The sequence below is a fragment of the Anomaloglossus baeobatrachus genome, chromosome 2 (genome assembly GCF_048569485.1).
Source record: "Anomaloglossus baeobatrachus isolate aAnoBae1 chromosome 2, aAnoBae1.hap1, whole genome shotgun sequence".
Taxonomy (NCBI): Eukaryota; Metazoa; Chordata; class Amphibia; order Anura; family Aromobatidae; genus Anomaloglossus; species Anomaloglossus baeobatrachus.
Genome location: NC_134354.1, coordinates 541,295,257 through 541,314,470, shown reverse-complemented (window position 1 = coordinate 541,314,470; position 19,214 = coordinate 541,295,257). Strand labels below are relative to the sequence as shown.

Here is a 19,214-nt window from a genome sequence, read left to right as displayed (position 1 = left end):
TTGTGTCTTCTATAGTGTCCAGTGAGGTTAAGGAAGAGCTCATCGAATCTGTTACTTATTTAGGGCCCAACACTAGGGATAGCTAAGGTCAGGTATCCAGCCTGGTGCATAGGTGCAGAACCTATGTAGGGTGGTGAAGGACCCCATGGACCAGCAGTAGGTTTGGTTAGGGGTCACAATCTTACATTTACCTTTCGCTGTTTGCTTGGTACTTCCCCGTAACTAGCATGACAGATCTGTTGCTATGCTGACAATAACTATTGCATTTCAGTGACTGAAGATTATAGAAGCTAACAGGAGGAAAGTATGCTATGTCATGATTAGTGTGAGGACATTGTGGATAATAGTCTTGAGCAGTAGTCACAATAAATACTCTTAGAGAAATTGTGTTTGGCACTCTAATGCCCTGTGAAAGGGGCTTATTTAGGCCATGACGCTTTTAGTTATGAGGAACTTTTTCCTGGTATAAGTTGAAGACAATAATGATGGCATTAATTGAAGGCATTTTGACAGGCACTACTGTATAACATGTGAATGTAACAAAGAGGAAGTACTGTGGGTACTTATATCCATATGGCTAACACTATCATAGTTGAACAGTTTTTAAGACTGAAGGTAGAAATAAGTCCAAGTATCTCAATCTACAACCTAACATTGATCTAGCGGAAGGCAAAAACTCCATGAGGCAGATGCTAATTACCCCACTTTAGGGAAAAATTCCTTTCTGATTCTTCATACAGCAACCTCACTAGTTCCCTGTATCAACATCAAAATATAGATCTAGTTCCCATAACCTGTAGTACAAGTGCATCTCAATAAATTAGAATATCCTCAAAAAGATAATTTCAGTAATTTAATACAAAAAGGGAAATGCATATATTATATAGAGTCATTACAGAGTGATCTATCCAAGTGTTTATTTCTGTCAATGTTGATGATTATGGCTTACAACCAATGAAAACCCAAAAGTCATTATCATGAACTGGTGGAGGAAGGTTGAACTAGATGGACCTAGGTCTTTTTTCAACCTAAGTAACTATTATCTCACAAAATTAGACTAATTAACACAAAATACCGGCAAAGGCTTCCTAAGAGTTGAAAATGGTCCCTTAGTCTGGTTCAGTAGGCTACACAATCATGGGGAAGACTACTGACTTGAGAAATGTCCAGAAGCTAGTCATTGACACACTCCACAAGGAGGGTAAGCCACAAAAGATCATTGCTAAAGAATAAAAGAAGCTGGCTGTTCACAGAGTGCGTATCCAAGCATATTAATGGAAAGTTGAGTGGAAGGAAAAAGTGTGGTAGAAAAAGGTGCACAAACAACCGGGATAACCACAGCCTTGATAGGATTGTTAAGAAAAGGCCATTCAAAAATTTTGGGGAGATTCACAAGGAGTGGACTGCTCCTGGAGTCAGTGCTTCAAGAGCCACCACACACATGTATCCAGGACAAGGGCTACAAGTGCCAAGCCACTCATGACTAATAGACTAATAGACTAATCTTACCTGGGCCAAGGAGAAAAAAAAACTGGACTGTTGCTCAGTGGTCCAATGTGTTGTTTTCAGATTAAAGTGAATTTTGCATTTCATTTGGAAATCAAGGTCCCAGTGTCTGGAGGAAGAGTGGAGAGGCATACAATCCAAGCTGCTTGAGGTCTAGTGTGATGTTTCCACAATCAGTCATGGTTTGGGGAGCCATGTCATCTGTTGGTGTAGGTCCACTGTGTTTTATCAAGACCAAAGTCAACGCAGCCGTCAACCAGGAAATCTTAGAGCACTTCATGCTTCCCTCTGCTGACAAGTTTTTTGGAGATGGAAATTTCATTTTCCAGCAGGACTTGGCACCTGTCCACACTGCCAAAAGTAGCAATACCTGGTTTAATAACCACAGTATCACTGAGCTTGATTGGCCAGCAAACTTCCCTGACCTAAACCCCTTTGAGAATCTATGGAGTATTGTCAGGAGGAAGATGAGATACACCAGACCCAACAATGCAGACAAGCTGAATCCTGTTAACAAAGCAATCTGGGCTTCCATAACATCTCAGCAGTGCCACAGGCTGATCGCCTCCATGCCACGCCACATTGATGCAGTAATTTGTGTAAAAAAAAGTGACAAAGTATTGAGTGCATTTACTGTACAGACTTTTCAGTAGGCCAACATTTCTGAGTTTAAAATCATTTTTTCAGTTGGTCTTATATAATATTCTAATTTTCTGAGATAATGACTTTTGGGTTTTCATTGGTTGTAAGTCATAATCATCAATACTAACAGAAATAAATGCTTTAAATAAATCCCTCTGTGTGTAATGACTCTATATAATATACGTGTTTCCCTTTTTGTATTGAATTACTGAAATAAATTAACTTTTTGGGGATATTCTAATTTATTGAGATTCACTTGTGAAGCCCCCCACGGGGCCGGGGTTTCTTTACTCATCACCGGGCCAGTGATGAAGGGAGGTCTTGGGGATGTCACGGAGGCCTGGCCTGTCTTCGTGGCCCCAAGGTGTCCATGAAAGGATGAAGGGCGGGGAATGAGGATGTTGGGAGTAGTTGTCTCATGACGCCACCTGTGGTGTGCGGCCAGGGATTAGCCGCTGCTGCGGGTGATGTCCTCTGGGGCGCATGGTAACGCAGCTAGGATGATTCGGCTCCCCACAGGTGGTGTTAGGTCCCAGGGAGGATGATGGGGGTAGTAGTGGCCGATGGCGCTGGAGAGCAGGGCGGCGACAATGACTGGCACACAGTGAATGCGGTTCAAGGTCTTTACTCACTGTTAGGTCGTCACCCCTGAAGTGCCGATTTTCGCCATGATAAGCCCCAGCTGATCCCGGGTAGTTCAGAGGCCACTACCATTGCTGTGGACTGTGAGACCTTCCTTTCTGCGCTCTTTAGTGTGGATCCCTGTGATTTGGAGTTACTTAGGGACCCCAGTGTCCTTGGGTTTAGTTCCCGTCCTGTCTGCAGGCAGCGCAAGTCAATTGTGAGGCCTGACCGTGATCACGACTCCTGGCTCTATCTGCTGCTGTGTCCTGGGATCTTGTGTTGGCCAGAGAGACGTGAAATCCCCCTGTCCTGCAGATTCTGATGGCGAAACGTGAAGTGCCACCCTAGGGCTCTGCACCCTGTCTGCAATGGTGCTGAGGGAGCTATTGAGCTCTACCTCCAGCTACCGTGTTGCTCCTGTGTCTCGCCAGCTCACCCGATCCGGAGGGAGCTCTTAAGCACTCCTCTCATTGACCATGTTCCTGACTCTTCTCAGTCTGTAGCCGTTGTGAGGTAAATGTCTGTGTGTTCTCTCACTTCCCCAGGGCTGCCCCCACCTTCCTGATGACTCACTAGTGGTTGGGAAAGTCCCGTTGCTATGGTGACCACCTCTAGCTCAGTTCCAGTGGGAAAGCACCAAAAGTGTGTGTGTTATGTAAGTGATAAACACCAGCGGTTAACCTCTTCCTTACCCTGGAGGAATACTGCACCTTAAGTGAGATGCAATAACCTGTGCTGAATGAAGCCTCAGGGGCGCCACACTTGTATTATAATTTTCAAGATATGTTTGTGAAGGGATTGTAAGGGGAGGGAGAAAATGGGGGAGAAAATTTTGAGGGAGCACAGTAGTATAGTGACCCAGTAGTTTGCGGAGGCAGTATAGAGGGGGGTGTAGCACCCCTGCGCTACCAGGTGCCACAAATGTAACCAGTGGAAACCCAAACCCCGGAATACCCATGCCAGCAAGTACACCAGCACCCTCAGGCCACATATACAACCCCAACACCAAACTGGGAGACTGCCTAGTAACAGGTAAAAGGGGAGGACACTGATTGGATGGCTACTGGTAGCCACCCAACCGGTAGGGAGAGACCCAGCGAGGGGGAGGGGCGAGTGGTTAGTTGGGAAGTTGATGGGAGGAAGTAGTCAGTTAAGTGAAGTTAAGTGAAGAGCTGAGAGTTGGAGGGGAGAGGAGAAGGAAGCAAGAAGGAGAGGATTGAAGTAGTAGAAAGTGGAAAGTACAGAAACTGACCTGAAGAACCACCGGAGTGCTGTAAAAGGAGTGAGGGACTGGGGAGTACGGAACAAGGACTCCAGGCACCGTGAGTTACTTGTGGTAGTGCAAAACTTCAGGAACCACGGGAAGCCTGTGGTAGTCTGGAACCAAGGCTCACAGGACTCAGAACAAGGCTGAGGGGAGACCCTAGGACAGTGGGACACTGTTAACTCTGCCGGGCGAGAAGATCTCCAGGGTCCATCGCCAACCAAACAAGCCGGAAGCACAAGCAGCAAAGAGGGGACCGGGGACTGAACCCCTTAAATAGTCCAGGCTGCCTGCATTAGGACCAAGGCTAAAGAAAAGGGACTTCCAAGTAGCTCCAGGCCACAGGAGTCCAACCACAATGAGTGTGCACGGAGGACAGCTGTGGCGCCCCAGCATCTGGTTGCCACAACAGTGTTGCCCCTCCAAAGGATTAATGCTGAGCCTGGAGGTAGTTGGGGAAGTCTATTGGCCAGTAAGTACCAACATGCAGCACGGTTTCTCCCTCAGGCCAGCAGGGGGAGCTCTAAACCTGGAATTCCAGGGAGCCTTCCTTAAGCCCTGACCTGGGGGAGGAGTTAGTCAGTCTGTGAAGAGAGTTCAAGGAGAGAGGAGTTTGAGTAGTGCAGGCTTGCGAGCTGGGGCCTGGAGCTAAGATAGCTCAGCCCAGAAAAGCAGGACTTGCAGAGAGGCACAGAGAAAAGATTCTAGGGGAGAACTGGTTGGAACCGGTTCACCTCAGAAGAACCCACTGAAAATTAGACATCGGAGTCTGTGGTTGCCAGGGTGTTAGATCCCCCAGTAACCGAATCCGAAGGGAAGGAGGACTGTAGGTCTCCTGGCCCCCAAAACAACCCGAAGGTACAGCTGCATTACCGGGGTCCGGTGTGGACTCCAGCAGAGAAGCATCAGAGAGGGCCTGCGCAGCCTACCATACGGGAACGGGACGTACCACAAGTCCCAGCAGAGAGAGGGCTCCCGCTAAACCAATATTGCAGGGTTCTGTAGAAAAAGAAGAAAGAGTAAAGAGAAGGCCTCAATACTCACCTGGCCAAGGAGATAACCCCAACTGCTTCCAGGCCGACCGGATCGCCATTACCACTGTAACGGTTTCCCAGGACTGCACCGTTTGTCGCAGAGTAAAAGAAGGTAAAGAGACTGCTGTTTGTGTCTGTTCCTTTCACTGCCCTGTCGGCCCTGCACTGCATCATTCACAAAACCACCATAGACTCTTACAAGCACCAACGGTTGCCTCGGGGTACCCGCTCCACCTGTGGGGAGCAGAACCATCCCAGCTGCCATTACATCAGCCCCGGAGGCCCTATCCAGCAGCAGCGGCTCCATAGCCGCAATCCACAGGTGGCGTCACGAATCTCCCATAAACTTTACTATAATCACCACCCCCACAGCCGCCATATTAATTGACCCCGCCAGGGTCACGGAGTCGGGCCCTGCCACCGCTGACTACCCCTGGACTAGTCCGGCCCGACACCGGGTCACCCAGAGCCCTGGGGTGGGCGAGTCACAGCCAACCAGGTCACACCTGGCACGGAGAACAAGGGGAGCGGGTATACCTGGAACCGGCACACACGGGTTCAAGTACCACAGTAAAGTAAAAGCAAGTGGAAACTGCAACACTAGTGTGGACTGTGCTCTTGATCATCCCATGCACTCACACAGTCGGTTCCCCACAACAATCCTCATCATTCACTGCTGGGACCTGTCCCTGCTTGCGGCGGGCTCCAAACATCCAGGCTGCATCACGCCACCAGCCCCAGCAGAAACCTGTAGCGGCGGCCCCAAATAACCTGGCCGCACACGGCAAGTGGCATAATCGAGAACTCTTTTATTATTTTCTTTTATTTTCCCCTTTTCTTTTATTTTACCAAAAAAACCCTTTCTTTTCTGAGGGACAGCACCCCAAGGGCCACGGTACCAGGCCGCGACCACGACTGACCCCCACCTCGCACCACAAGCCCGGGACCGAGTACCCCACAGCCCTGGGGCGTCACAGGGGCATCATAGGAGGATAGTGTGAGGGAATAGTATGGACCGTAGTCAGTGAATGACAGTTATCTCTGTAAGCACATTAGTAAAATAAATCTTGGAAAATCACTGATGGAACTTACCACTTGCCTGAAAAGCCCAAAACAAGCAGATATTTAATTGAAGAAAACATGTTATAATGATTTTTTTCCCCAAAAAACTATATATCAATCTACTCAGCTCCTCCTGCTCTAAACAATGCTGTCTTCAGATTGGACTACATTTTCTAAGTGACAAGTTTCCTTTAAGGTAAAATGGACAATAGCCATTTTATTTGTCAGTACAACCTCTGTTCTTTGTCCTTTTAATATGTACACAACGCAAACACAGTGTATCTTATTCCATCGACCATATTGCATAAGACAAGCAAACACTTTTTTTCACTTTCAATGCTCACGGGTACATCTGCTGTATACAGCAGTTATACATCCATAAGAAAGCATTTAGTCAGTAAACAATTCTTAAGATCATGTGCCTGTAGCCCAGGGACTGTCCAGGTTACTTTCCAGTATTTTGTATGCAAAGCAGGAATTTCCTAATTTCCCTTGCAAGCTGCAGCTTGAACTCTTGACTCTTTTTGTCACATTAGACGCCCAAAAGGAAATAAGACCATTTCAGTGGATAACACATCATGGCTGGAAAGACGTATCTCATACTTCTCATATCTCTACCTGTCGTCATCCTTAAACCTGCACAAAATGGTAAGAGCATGTAATGTAGTTGTGTGCTTTCGTGTCATCTATAGAGTGGATATTCCAGAGGGTATTATGTCTTGGAATGCCAAGTGGTACATAGTGCTCCTTATACACTGCATACGATCGAGCTGGGCGTGATACCAGTCTGCCCAGTATCAGCATAATTAGTAATCCAGTTCTCTGTGTATGTCCAGTACTTACCCATATTACATTACCAAGTCTTACCGTCATTGTGATACATTGTGACCGGTGATTGTAGTGACTAACAGGAATTTGCAATGGATGAATAGATAAGCTTTGCCTTTTGTGGTCTTGGACTCTTCTACGTCCATTATTGCTAGGTGCATTTCAGTTTTATTCATTGTAATATGATTCAAAGCATTGCTGCTTTAGAAAACTGAGCTAATTGTTACATATGATATAGTACATATTGTATTGTACCCGGAAATGTTTTATTAAATATTACGTCTAACAAGAACAAAAAATTAATAATAGAAAATCCCTTTGATATATACCGTACATCAAAACCTGGTATTATTGCAGTAATAGAAATAGTAAGATGTGGCTATAAACAAATTACATTCTCTAAACTACTGTGAACTCTTGATTATTTTATGTGAATGGAAATTCTGTATAGTATCCTCAACAACCATCCATGATATGCTGCCATGTGCAATAATGTTACAATTATATGGGCTGTATACATTCTCTGAATGAGGGGGGTCCTCAATATCAGCAGTATTATCTTGCACCAAAGAGCTGTCAACTACGTCGAGGTACCGCCTCAAATAGGTGGATACTGCTGAAAATGATGTCCGATAGAGCACAATGCGACTCCATTCGCATCATGACAGGCAATGGCCCCATCAGCGCAAATATTCAAAACCAATTTTCTAGGTCTTCAGAGGTAAACTCTGGTGGAGCCACTGATATTAGGCTAAAACGCAGTGTGATTTCCCCACCCCTTCTTCAGAGCTTTACCGCTTAGCATAAATAAGAAGGAAACGCTAACCAATATCACCTTGAAAACTCATACGTTCGTCTGTTTTTGTTTTTTTTCATACAAGAAAATACAGTCCTTTTTTTATCAGTGTGCTACATACGATTTTTATCTATTTTTCTAAACGTGTCTATATCATCATCAATATGGTCTACAATTTTCTCAAATGCAAAAAAAAAGATAGTAAAATAAAATTGTGTCTGCTAATTTTTTTCCCTAGCTTCTCCTACCCATAAAACAGAAAAAGAACAGACAGCACTAGGATGACAAATGGAAGGCATCAGTATTCTCTCCATTTTATGTTGGACCCCTTGATTTGTATAAGCTAATTTAATTTATGACTTAGATAAAAAATGGACATGTCTCTGGTTTTTTTTTGTGGATACCTGGTACGTAAAAAATATTGACATGTGCACAGCCTTGTACACTATTGTGGATGAATGGATAGAACACGTCCAGGAAAGATGGCGGTCTGAATGAGGAAAAAAAAAATAGGAAGAAATTCAAAATGTTTGGCTAAATTTACATCTGCTCATCTGTGTATAATCTAACCCATGTCACTGTGCTGGATCCATTGTGTGATAGGTATCACTGCTTTTGGGCAGATCTCATTGACTTTCAGGGCTTGTCCCTTCTGACTAAATTTGTTTCCCCCAGTTAAAATAAAAGACCTTGTCCTCACCTCCCTTTCTGGTGCTGTTCCAGTGCCACGTGAGCCCTAAGTCCAATCACTGCTGGCGTCTCCCTCCCCACCTTTGGACCAAATGAGCAATCATCAGGAAGTGACTGGCCATCGCAGCGTCACTTCCTGTTGATTAATTAATTTGCTCTGAAGGCGGGGAGAGAGAAGCCGGAAGTGATTGGACACAGGGCATGACGTCACAATGTCCGAACCGTGATTACCAACGGTGCCGGAACGGCGCCAGAATGGGAGGTGAGTACAGGGTTTTTTATTTTAACAGGGGCAAACAAGTGGAATTAGAAGCGGTTGTTCTATTGTCCTAGAAGTAGACCACCCCTTTAAAATGTGTTTCGTTAAGAGTTTTATTGCAGTTCTTTTCATGACAAGAATAAGTTTGCATGCTGCACCATTCTTACCTTCAAGTTTAATATCATTGGTCTTCTCAAATGGGCCAATGGGACGCAGTGATTCTGATGTGTTTGCAACACTGTGAAATGTGTTGGTACCAGGAAATAAGTGTGCCATGATGCTGACTGTCATTCCTAAATTGCAGTTTTTGTGACCGAAAATGAAGCAAATGGCATTCTCAGGAGGTGGAAACGAGCAAATAGTCCATTTGAAGAATTCAAAAAAGGGAACTTGGAAAGGGAATGCATTGAGGAACAATGCAACTACGAGGAAGCTCGGGAAGTGTATGAAAATGATGAAAAAACTGTAAGGACTACGACTACATACTACATGTTTTAATGTCTATAAACAGAGGTGGGGACAGCAGGCATCATAGAGGCTTCAGATCCCAGGATGAATAGTGTCTATAAAGTGAATCTGTGTATTCTTGTAAAGAAATGTTTAATGCGGACAAGAGCTTGAGAGCCCTACGGCCTCCTCAGGGATAGTGATTAATTGACAGATACTTGTTGTATACAAAACAATACAAGAAAATCTGGTAATCACAGTGTGTGGGCAGCAATATAACCCCCAGCTAGAAATCTCAGCCATCAGATCGGAGTATGACTGGTCAACATAAGGCTAACAAACGTAATTGATGTCATGTATAAAAGGTGGCTTTATTTCCCATAATAACTAAACATAGTTCAGTTTTAGTTTTGTTGCTATGTACAGACGTGTCAACTCTTGTAACACTGCGATCTGTAATCCCTGATACAACCACAATGTTCCCGCATTAGTGCCAGGATCAGTACCTCTGATAGCTGTGATAGATACAATGGCGACTATATCTACGATACACCCATCACACCTGTGACAACCACAGTGTTAAGTAACCGTCACACTTTAGTGATGCTAAAGCGATCCCACCAGTGAGCTGACCTGGTCAGGATCGCTGGTGCGTCACAACATGGTCGCTGGTGAGCTGTCAATCAGACAGATCTCACCAGGGACCAATGACCAGCCCCCAGTGACGCGTGGAAGCGATGCTGCGCTTGGTAACTAAGGTAAATATCGGGTAACCAAGTGCTCGGTTACCCGATATTTACCTTGGTTACCAGCGCATACCGCTTAGCGCTGGCTCCCTGCACTCGTAGCCAGAGTACACATCGGGTTAATAAGCAAACCACTTTGCTTATTTAACCGACGTGTACTCCGGCTACGTGTACAGGGAGCAGGGAGCCGGCACTGGCAGCTTGAGAGCGGCGGATGCTAGTAACAAAGGTAAATATCGGGTAACCAAGCAAAGCACTTCTCTTGGTTACCCGATATTTACCTTGGTTACAGCTTACCGCAGGCTGCCAGAAGCCGGCTCCCTGCTCCCTGCACATTCACATCGTTGCTCTCTCGCTGTCAAACACAGCGATGTGTGCTTCACAGCGGGAGAGCAACATCCAAAAAATGAACCAGAGCAGTGAAGTAACGAGCAGCGATTTCACAGCAGGGGCCATATCGCTGCTCAATGTCACACACAGCGAGATCGCTAATGAGGTCACTGGTGCGTCACAAAAAACGTGACTCAGCAGCGATCTCGCTAGCGATCTCGCTATGTGAGAAGTACCCCTAACTGCACTTGTGCCAGGATCAGTACCTTTGATAGCCACAATACTGACCATATCTACGATATACCCATCACAGCTGTGACAACCACAGTGCTCCCTCATTAGTGCCAAGGATAAGTACTTCTGATAGCCATGATAGCACAATGGCGACCATATTTACAATACACCCATCACAGCTGTGACAACCACAGTGTTACTGCATTAGTGCCAGGATCAGTACCTCTGATAGCTGTGATAGATACAATGGCGACCATATCTACGATACACTCATCACACCTGTGACAACCACAGTGTTACTGCATTAGTGCCAAGGATAAGTACTTCTGATAGCCATGATAGCTACAATAGCGACCATATCTACGATATACCCATCACAGCTGGGACAACAAAATATATATTTTTTTCAACAAAGGTTGTTTATATACAGTTGAAACCAGAAGTTTGAAGACATTATCTTAAAAGACATATATGCATGTTTTTCTCACATGAAATCAGAATAAACCTTTCCCGCTTTAGGTAAATTAGGATTACCAAAATTATTTATATTTGCCAAATGCCAGACTAATGAGAGGGAGAATGTTTTAAGGCATTTTTTATTACTTTCTGCAAAGTCAAAAGTTTACATACATTTCATTAGTATTTAGTACCATTGCCCTTAAATTGTATAACTTGGGTCAAAGGTTTTGGATCTCCTTCCACAAGCTTCTCACAATAGTTGATAGGAATTTGGGCCCATTCCTCCTGACAGAACTGGTGTAACATGAGCCATGTTTGTAGGTCGCCTTGCTTGCACCTGCCTTTTTATCTTTGCCCATACATTTTCAATAGGATTGAGATCAGGGCTTTATGATGGCCACTCCAAAACATTGACTTTGTTATCCTTAAGCCACTTTGTAACCAGTTTGTCAGTATGTTTTGGGTCATTTTCTATTTGGAAGACTCATTTCTGCCTAAGATTTAAGTTCCTGGCTGATGTCTTGAGATGTTGCTTCCGTATTACCACATAATCTTCTTTCCTCATGGTGCCATCTATTTTGTGAAGTGCACCAGTCCCTCCTGCAGTAAACCATCCTCACAACATGATGCTACAACCCCCATGTTTCACGGTTGAGATGGTGTTTTTAGGCGTCAAAGCTTCTCCCTTTTTCCTCCAAATGTAACAATAGTCATTATGGCCAAACAGTTCAATTTTAGTTTCGTCAGACCACAGGACATGCCTCCAAAAAGTAAGGTATTTGTTCCTGTTTGTATTTGCAGACATTAATCTGGCTTTTTTATGTTTCTTTTGGAGTAATGACTTTTTCCTGGCAGAGTGGCTTTTCAGTCCATGTAGATACAGTAATCGTTTCACTGTGGATAATGACACAATCTGACCAGTTTCTGCCAGCATCTACTCAAGGTCTTTTGCTTTTATTCTTGGGTTGATATTTACATGTTTGATTAAAGCATGTTCATCTCTGGTACACAGATCCTGTCTCCTTCCTGAGCGGTAAGATGGCTATGTAGCGCCCCCGAGACACTTAGGGCACTCTTAGGAATGCAGGACCTACCCCTTTGCCTTTTCCACCAAAAAACAATCTAAATCCTAGTTCTCCTCTCCACACTGGACATAGAGGGTTAACCATGTAAGGGGATGGTCGCCATGGGAACAAGTCCCTGGGTATAGCCTGTGGGAGGGGTCAGTCAATCTGTAGTGAGGAGAGAGTCGAGTAGCACACAGGAGAGGTGTGTGGACGTGCCTGAGCTGGGTCCATGTAACGGTGACCCCAGAGACACAAGAGAGAGGTCGCCAGGACGGGTACCGAGATACCACTGGGACCTGAGCACGCACGGGGCACAGGGCCCTAGGTGAAGCGCAAGTTTTAGACTGTTTGGCAAATACCTGCCCGGTGAGCACACCTTCATGGACTTCACCGAACCAAATAATCTGGGGGGCATCAGCAGTAAACTAGGATCGGGTTTCGAACACTTACCTTCCCGCAGGGTCCGCACTGCCCACCGTACGAAGAAGGAGACTGTACCCCAAAAGGGACAGTCAGGGTCCCCAAACGCTCCACGCTAGGGGCACTCAATCTACAGAGAGTGCCGGGGACAGAGCAACCTGGGTCACTACATTGGCACTGGTCCTCCGGGTACCTGAACTAGCAACCCCTGGGTCCACAGTGAGTAGAGACTGTTAAAGACAACCTGGTGTGGTCTCCATTATTGCCCCTCTACATCTCCCAGGCACAGCCCTACTTGCGGAGGGCCTACCATCACAGCTGCTACTACCATCTGCCCTGGGAGTACCTACATTAAGCAGCGGCGGTTCTCCATCCCTAACCGCAACCCACAGGTGGCGTCACATGACAAAAACTCTTATCTCCCCTGTAAATACCCCCCATTAACAAAAGGGGCCCAGAGAACGGAACCGGGCAACGGCCACCAGAGTGACATTCCCATTTGTTACCGTCATGATAAAATATAAAAAACAATATTTTTACCCTTTAGGTGTTGTTTAGTTGAAGATTTCAAAAATATATCCACTTAGATTAACATTTTTTCATTGTGTATTTACAGAGAGAATTTTGGAGCAAGTATGTTGGTAAGTGTGTCACAGATATGAAGACGGCAAGGTTTGAGTAGAACAGATGTTACACAACTTGAGGCAAATCAGCACATTAGTTACAGTCTATCAGAGAAGGAGAGAATCTGGGGGACATACAATATATTGTGACTACAGAACTAGACTCCAGTTATAAATTTAGAATGCAACAGACAGCTTAGCATCTTAATATTCGAGACGCATTACTCAGTACACTTTATAGTCTACCTTACTAATGTTGCTCCCTGATTTTTGTCACTGCAGAATGTGATGTTGCAGGTCACGCCACGTGTCTCAGGTGAGAACAGAGGTTAAGATTACAGACGACAGTGTCAAACCTCCGAGTTTGCAGAGCCACAAATGGCAGCACTACACTTTCTCCATTGTCATTTTTCTCTAGGGGTAATTAGTCTTTGCAACTCAATGCAGACTGTAGTCCAGTTTAGGTCTCTGGGTATAGGCAGTGCAGTCACTCCACTGGATTTCAGCATCATGCATTTCACTTTCATTGCCTATATTAAAGAAGTTAAACTGCACATTATAGCATTTCCCCAACATTTAAAGTTGCTGGGACCAACTGCTGGGAGTCCCATCTACTTGGGACCTTTGTAGATCGCTAGAATGATGCTCTACATGGCCTTCTCTGAATGGAGCATAGATCAAACATGTTCACAATGGATGGAGCAGATGTGCGCATGTACACTCTGTGCAGAATTATTAGGCAAGTTGTATTTTAGAGGATTTTCTTTTGTTATTAATCAACAGTTATGTTCTCAATCAACCCAAAAGACTCATAAATATCAAAACTTAATATTTTTGGAAGTTAGAGTGGGTTATTTTTAGGTTTGGCTATCTTAGGAGGATATCTGTTTTTGCAGATAACTATTACTGTGCAGAATTATTAGGAAACTTAATAAAAAACAAATATATTCTCATCTCACTTGTTTATTTTCACCAGGTAAACCAATATAACTGCACAAAATTTAGAAATAAACGTTTCTGACATGCAAAAACAAAACCCCAAAAAAATTAGTGACCAATATAGCCACCTTTCTTTATGATGACACTCAACAGCCTACCATCCATAGATTCTGTCAGTTGCTTGATCTGTTTACGATCAACATTGCCTGCAGCAGCCACTACAGCCTCCCAGACACTGTTCCGAGAGGTGTACTGGTTGTCCTCCCTGTAGATCTCACATTTTATGTGGGACCACAGGTCCTCTATGGGGTTCAGATCAGGTGAACAAGGGGGCCATGTCATTATTTTTTCCATCTTTTATACCTCTACTGGCCAGCCACGCTGTGGACTAGTTGGATGCATGTGATGGAGCATTGTCCTGCATGAAAATCATGTTTTTCTTGAACGATACCAACTTCTTCCTGTACCACTGCTTGAAGAAGTTGTCTTCCAGAAACTGGCAGTAGGTCTGGGAGTTGAGCTTCACTCCATCCTCAACCCGAAAAGGTCCCACAAGTTCATTGATGATACCAGCCCATACCAGTACCCCACCTCCACCTTGCTGGCGTCTGAGTCGGAGTGGAGCTCTCTGCCCTTTCCTGATCCATTCTCTGGCCCATCCATCTGGCCCATCAAGAGTCACTCTCATTTCATCTGTCCATAAAACCTTTGAAAAATCAGTCTTAAGATATTTCTTGGCCCAGTCTTGACGTTTTATCTTATGTTTCTTGTTCAAAGGTGGTCGTTTTTCAGCCTTCCTTACCTTGGCCATGTCCCTGAGTATGGCACACCTTGTGCTTTTTGATACTCCAGTAACGTGTCAGCTCTGAAATATGACCAAACTGGAGGCAAATGGCATCTTGTTAGCTTCACACTAGATTTTCCTCAATTCATGGGCAGTTATTTTACGCCTTTTTTGCCCAACACGCTTCTTGCGACCCTGTTGGCTATTTGCCATGAAACGCTTAATTGTTCGGTGATCACACTTCAAAAGTTTGGTAATTTCAAGACTGCTGCATCCCTCTGCAAGACATCTCACAATTTTGGACTTTTCAGAGCCCATCAAATCTCTCTTCAGACCCATTTTGCCAAAGGAAAGGAAGTTGCCTAATAATTAAGCACCTCTTATATAGGGTGTTGATGTCATTATGACTCACCCACCCCAGGGCTTTGGGACACCCGGTGCCGGGCCGGACTAGTCCGGGGGTTAGTCAGTGGTGGCGGGGCCCGACTCCGTGACCCTGGCGGGGTCAACTAATATGGAGGTGGTGGAGATGGTAATCAATAATAGAGTTTGTAGGTTATTCGTGACGCCACCTGTGGAATGCGGCTATGGAGCCGCCGCTGCTGGATGGGACCTCTGGGGCTGATGGACTAGCAGCTGGGATGGTTCTGCTCCCCACAGGTGGAGCGATACCCCGGGGCAACCGTTGGTGCTTGTAAAAGTCTATGGTAGTGTTGTAGATGGTGCAGTGCAGGCGGAATAACGGAGGCAACACCAGGGGATACAGTTTCAAGGTTTTACTCACTGGTTCATGGATGTCGCGACCTGGTCGCCCACTGGTGTGCTGGGATACCCTGTCAGGGACCTCCGCCGATCCCGGGTAGTTCTGGGAGTAAAAGCCGGTGCACCCTTCTGTTGTGTCTCTTCCCTCGGCTGTCTTCAAAGCCTTGACTTTTCTGGATAAACCTGTCTTGGCCTCCACTATAGGTTCTGGACAAGAAGGCTTGCCTGGATGGAACTGTGCCCTCTTCCCAGGGGTTCAACAGTGGGATGTGGCCCGGGGCGCTTGCAACCACCCTGGACCTCGGTGTTCACTTTTGGAAAATGACTTCTCTTCCTCCAGTTTCTAGGGACCGTCCCCTGTATGCAGCCCGATCCCTCCACCCGATGAATTAGTGGAACAGGCCACGAGCTTGAAAGCCTTTCAGTGGCCCTGGAATCCTTTCTGTAGTTCACTGCTGTGGTGTCATCTGGGCCTAGCCGGGCCCCAGGGTCTCCACCAGGAAGCTTTACTTTCTGTTGCTGTTCTGAGGTTTCAACCGCTCTCTCTCTTTCCAACTCCTCACATCTCACTCTCCTCTTCCAGACTCAACTTGACCTTCCTCTCTCTGCTCTACTCTCTGCTGGCTCCTCCCACCTTCCCAGTTGCTAGGCCCCACCCTATGGGAGAAGGTATGGGTCTTACAGCCCCCCAGCATGCAGCATGGGGGATGGCTGCCACTATCCCCGGTCCCAAAATATGCCTAACAATGGGTGTAGTGTGAATTTGCCTGTGGACCGGCGTTTACCCCTTTCCTTACCCAGGATGGGACATCACACCTCTGGCTGAGGTGCAATGTCTCTGTGGCGACGGAAGCCTCAGGGGCGCCACAATTACACCACCCCTTCTCCTCATTACAGAGATGCACATCACCTAATTTACTTAATTGGTAGTTGGCTCTCAAGCCTATACAGCTTGGAGTAGGACAACATATATAAAAAGTATCATGTGATCAAAATCCTCATTTGTCTAATAATTCTGCACACAGTGTAGATTCAAGTTCTTGTCATTGCTGGACTCACAGTGATCAATAAGTTGGATAGGGGGTAAATTTAAATTTAAGGAAAACCCCTTTAAGCACAAGGTGGTTTCCCTTTTGTATGAAAGCTGTGGTTAGGCATTTTACAAAAGGTTAATGATATCTTATGAGGCTAGTGCCCAGCATAACTAATACAGCCAATTACTTCACTGGCATTTAAAGGGGTATTCCCATCTCCAAGATCCTATCCCAATATGTAGTAGGTGTAATAATAATAATAATAATAATAATAATAATAATAACAGCAAATACCTCCAAATACAAATGTAGTATAGATCTTCTGATTCACTACTTACCTCATGTTTAGGCATTGCAGGACCTTAGGTATCCATGGTTACATCCACTAACAGATAACAAGCTGTGAATATGTGTGGTTGTAATTTTGGATACCTAAGGTCCTGCAATGCCCTGGACATGAGGTAAGTGACATAGTGAATCAGAAAAACTTTACTACATTTCTAGTTGGAGGTATTTGCTGATATTATTATTACACCTACTACATATTGGGATAGGATTTTGGAGATGGGAATACCTCTTTAACAGTTCAAAATGACTCCCCTACAGGTAAGGGCATGTGGCAGTAGTATTGCTAAAGTGGTTCTTTTTGGATTTACTCCCTTACACATTATCTAAAAAGTCTGCATGTAGCCCAGACCTTATTTATACTTTTCTAGGAAGAGTAATATATGAATATCACAGTACAAAATTTTGTGAAAAATAAAGCAAGCTCCAAAATTTCTATTTTATTGGTAATTCACCACACCAGACAAGTGAGTAAGGGTGAAAGCTCTTCTATAAATCCAGGGACTCAAAGATGACGTGTTCTTCTCTGATTGTAGACACTCCTATGGGGGCTCATATGGTATATAGAGGGATGTCCGCATATTTAATTCTGCTCAATATTAAGTAATACAATTAATATTAACATAAAACAATAACTATAATGGTAATTAATAAGTTAATATTATCATTGCACAGAATTAATTTCAGCCTATTGGTTCGGCCCTTGACACTGGTCACAGTTTCTTATGTGGCCCTTCGAAAAAATTAACACCCCTGTCATAGACCATTATAATACATTTTCTTGATGACTTCAAAGTTTTCTTGCCCACATGTATTTCGCATCTCACCTTTCCAGTTTCTACAACAACATAAAAAAGTTAAAAGCCCAAACTGCTAAAGTATACCAGCCCCTAGACCAAAACCCTAAATTAAAGGGGTTGTCTCCTATTTGGAAAAACCCTTCTCAGTTATCATATTTCCTCTATGTAAAATAACTACCTACAATATACTCACCTATGGTGTCGAAATCATTCCAACGAGGTCCGTCCCAGGGGCTGGCTGGCAAATTTCAGCCTAGGGGGCAAGCACACTATAGTGGCCCATGAGTAGTGGGCACATCTTCATTGCGTTTACCTCTGGCTGCTTCATAAAGAGAGTAGAGGTTACAAGGCTTTAAAAAGATACAACCGGTGTAATGATGGGATAGTTATCAAATGCAAACTAGGTTCTCATCCACTTCTGTTAATAATTATTATCGGCGAATAAAAGACAACCTTGGTCCCTATATTCAATGATCCAGTTATATTAAAGAGAGAATAGAGAAGGTGTTCCTCTGATATTAATATACTTCCTTCTATTTTCAAGGGGTAATATTTCTGGATAGGCTTTTTTACCTATTATAGTAGAGATGCTCGTGCACAGGTAATAAGAAACCCTGCACTACAGAGATGTTGATCACAGCAGTAGGAGACAGAATTTTGGTGCACACAGAAAGGTAACTCGCTGATGCCCCCCACTGGAGCTGGCTGGCTGGCCCCCTGTATGTCGTACACTGTTGGCCTGGGGTGCATGTGTTCCTCTGCCGATCTACCGAGCCTGCCTCTGGCCTGGTCTCCCAGGGCTCTCAGATATTGTTAGGGTATGTGCGCACCTAACGTTTTTTTTGTGGCATCAAAAACGCTGCGTTTCTGGCGGCTAAAAAACGCACAAAAAGGCAAGCCGCATCAAAAAACACATGCGTTTTTACCGCTATTTGGTGCATTTTTGGCTGCGTTTTGCTGCGTTTTTGTTTACTGCGTTTTTAAGTTTTTTATCAGTGAACAATGCCATTAAAGATTAGTGAAGAAAAAAAAATAGATCTGACGTGATTTCCTGCTTCAATCTGTTCTCCTTCATTCTCTACAAGTGTATGCAGGAGAGCAGACAGCAGCTGCAGAACTACAAGGCTCAGCATGCTCTATCCAGGATTGTATGCAGGAGTTTTTTTTCCCAAAAATGTAAAATGTAAAAAAAAGGATGTGGGCTTTGCCATATTTTTGTATGCTAGCCAGGTACAGCAGGCAGGTACGGCTGCCCCCAACCCCCAGCTGCCTATGTTTACCTGGCTGGAAATCAAAAATATAGTGACGCTCTTTTTTATTTTAATTATTTTATGAGCTGGGGATTGGAATCCGCAACGCAGGGTGCCCAAGCTTTCTGGGCACCCCCGCTGCAAATTGCATTCCACAGCCGCCCCAGAAAATGGCGCTGTCATAGAAGCACCATCTTCTGGCGCTGTATCCAACTCTTCCAGTGGCCCTGGTGCCGGGTGGCTCGCTGTGTAATAATGGGGTTAGGGCT

At 44.8% G+C, this 19,214-nt stretch overlaps 1 protein-coding gene across 1 annotated transcript in view; it reads left to right on the top strand.

Moving 5' to 3' along the window:
* Positions 1-6,649: 6,649 nt before the first annotated feature.
* Positions 6,650-19,214, top strand: part of LOC142290366 (coagulation factor X-like) — a 35,102-nt gene continuing 22,537 nt past the window's right edge. Inside the window, exons 1-3 of the mRNA XM_075334333.1 lie at positions 6,650-6,780; positions 9,010-9,170; positions 13,025-13,049. Coding sequence (XP_075190448.1) covers positions 6,711-6,780; positions 9,010-9,170; positions 13,025-13,049 — 256 coding nt within the window. The 5' untranslated portion in view covers positions 6,650-6,710. The remainder of the gene's footprint in view (positions 6,781-9,009; positions 9,171-13,024; positions 13,050-19,214) is intronic.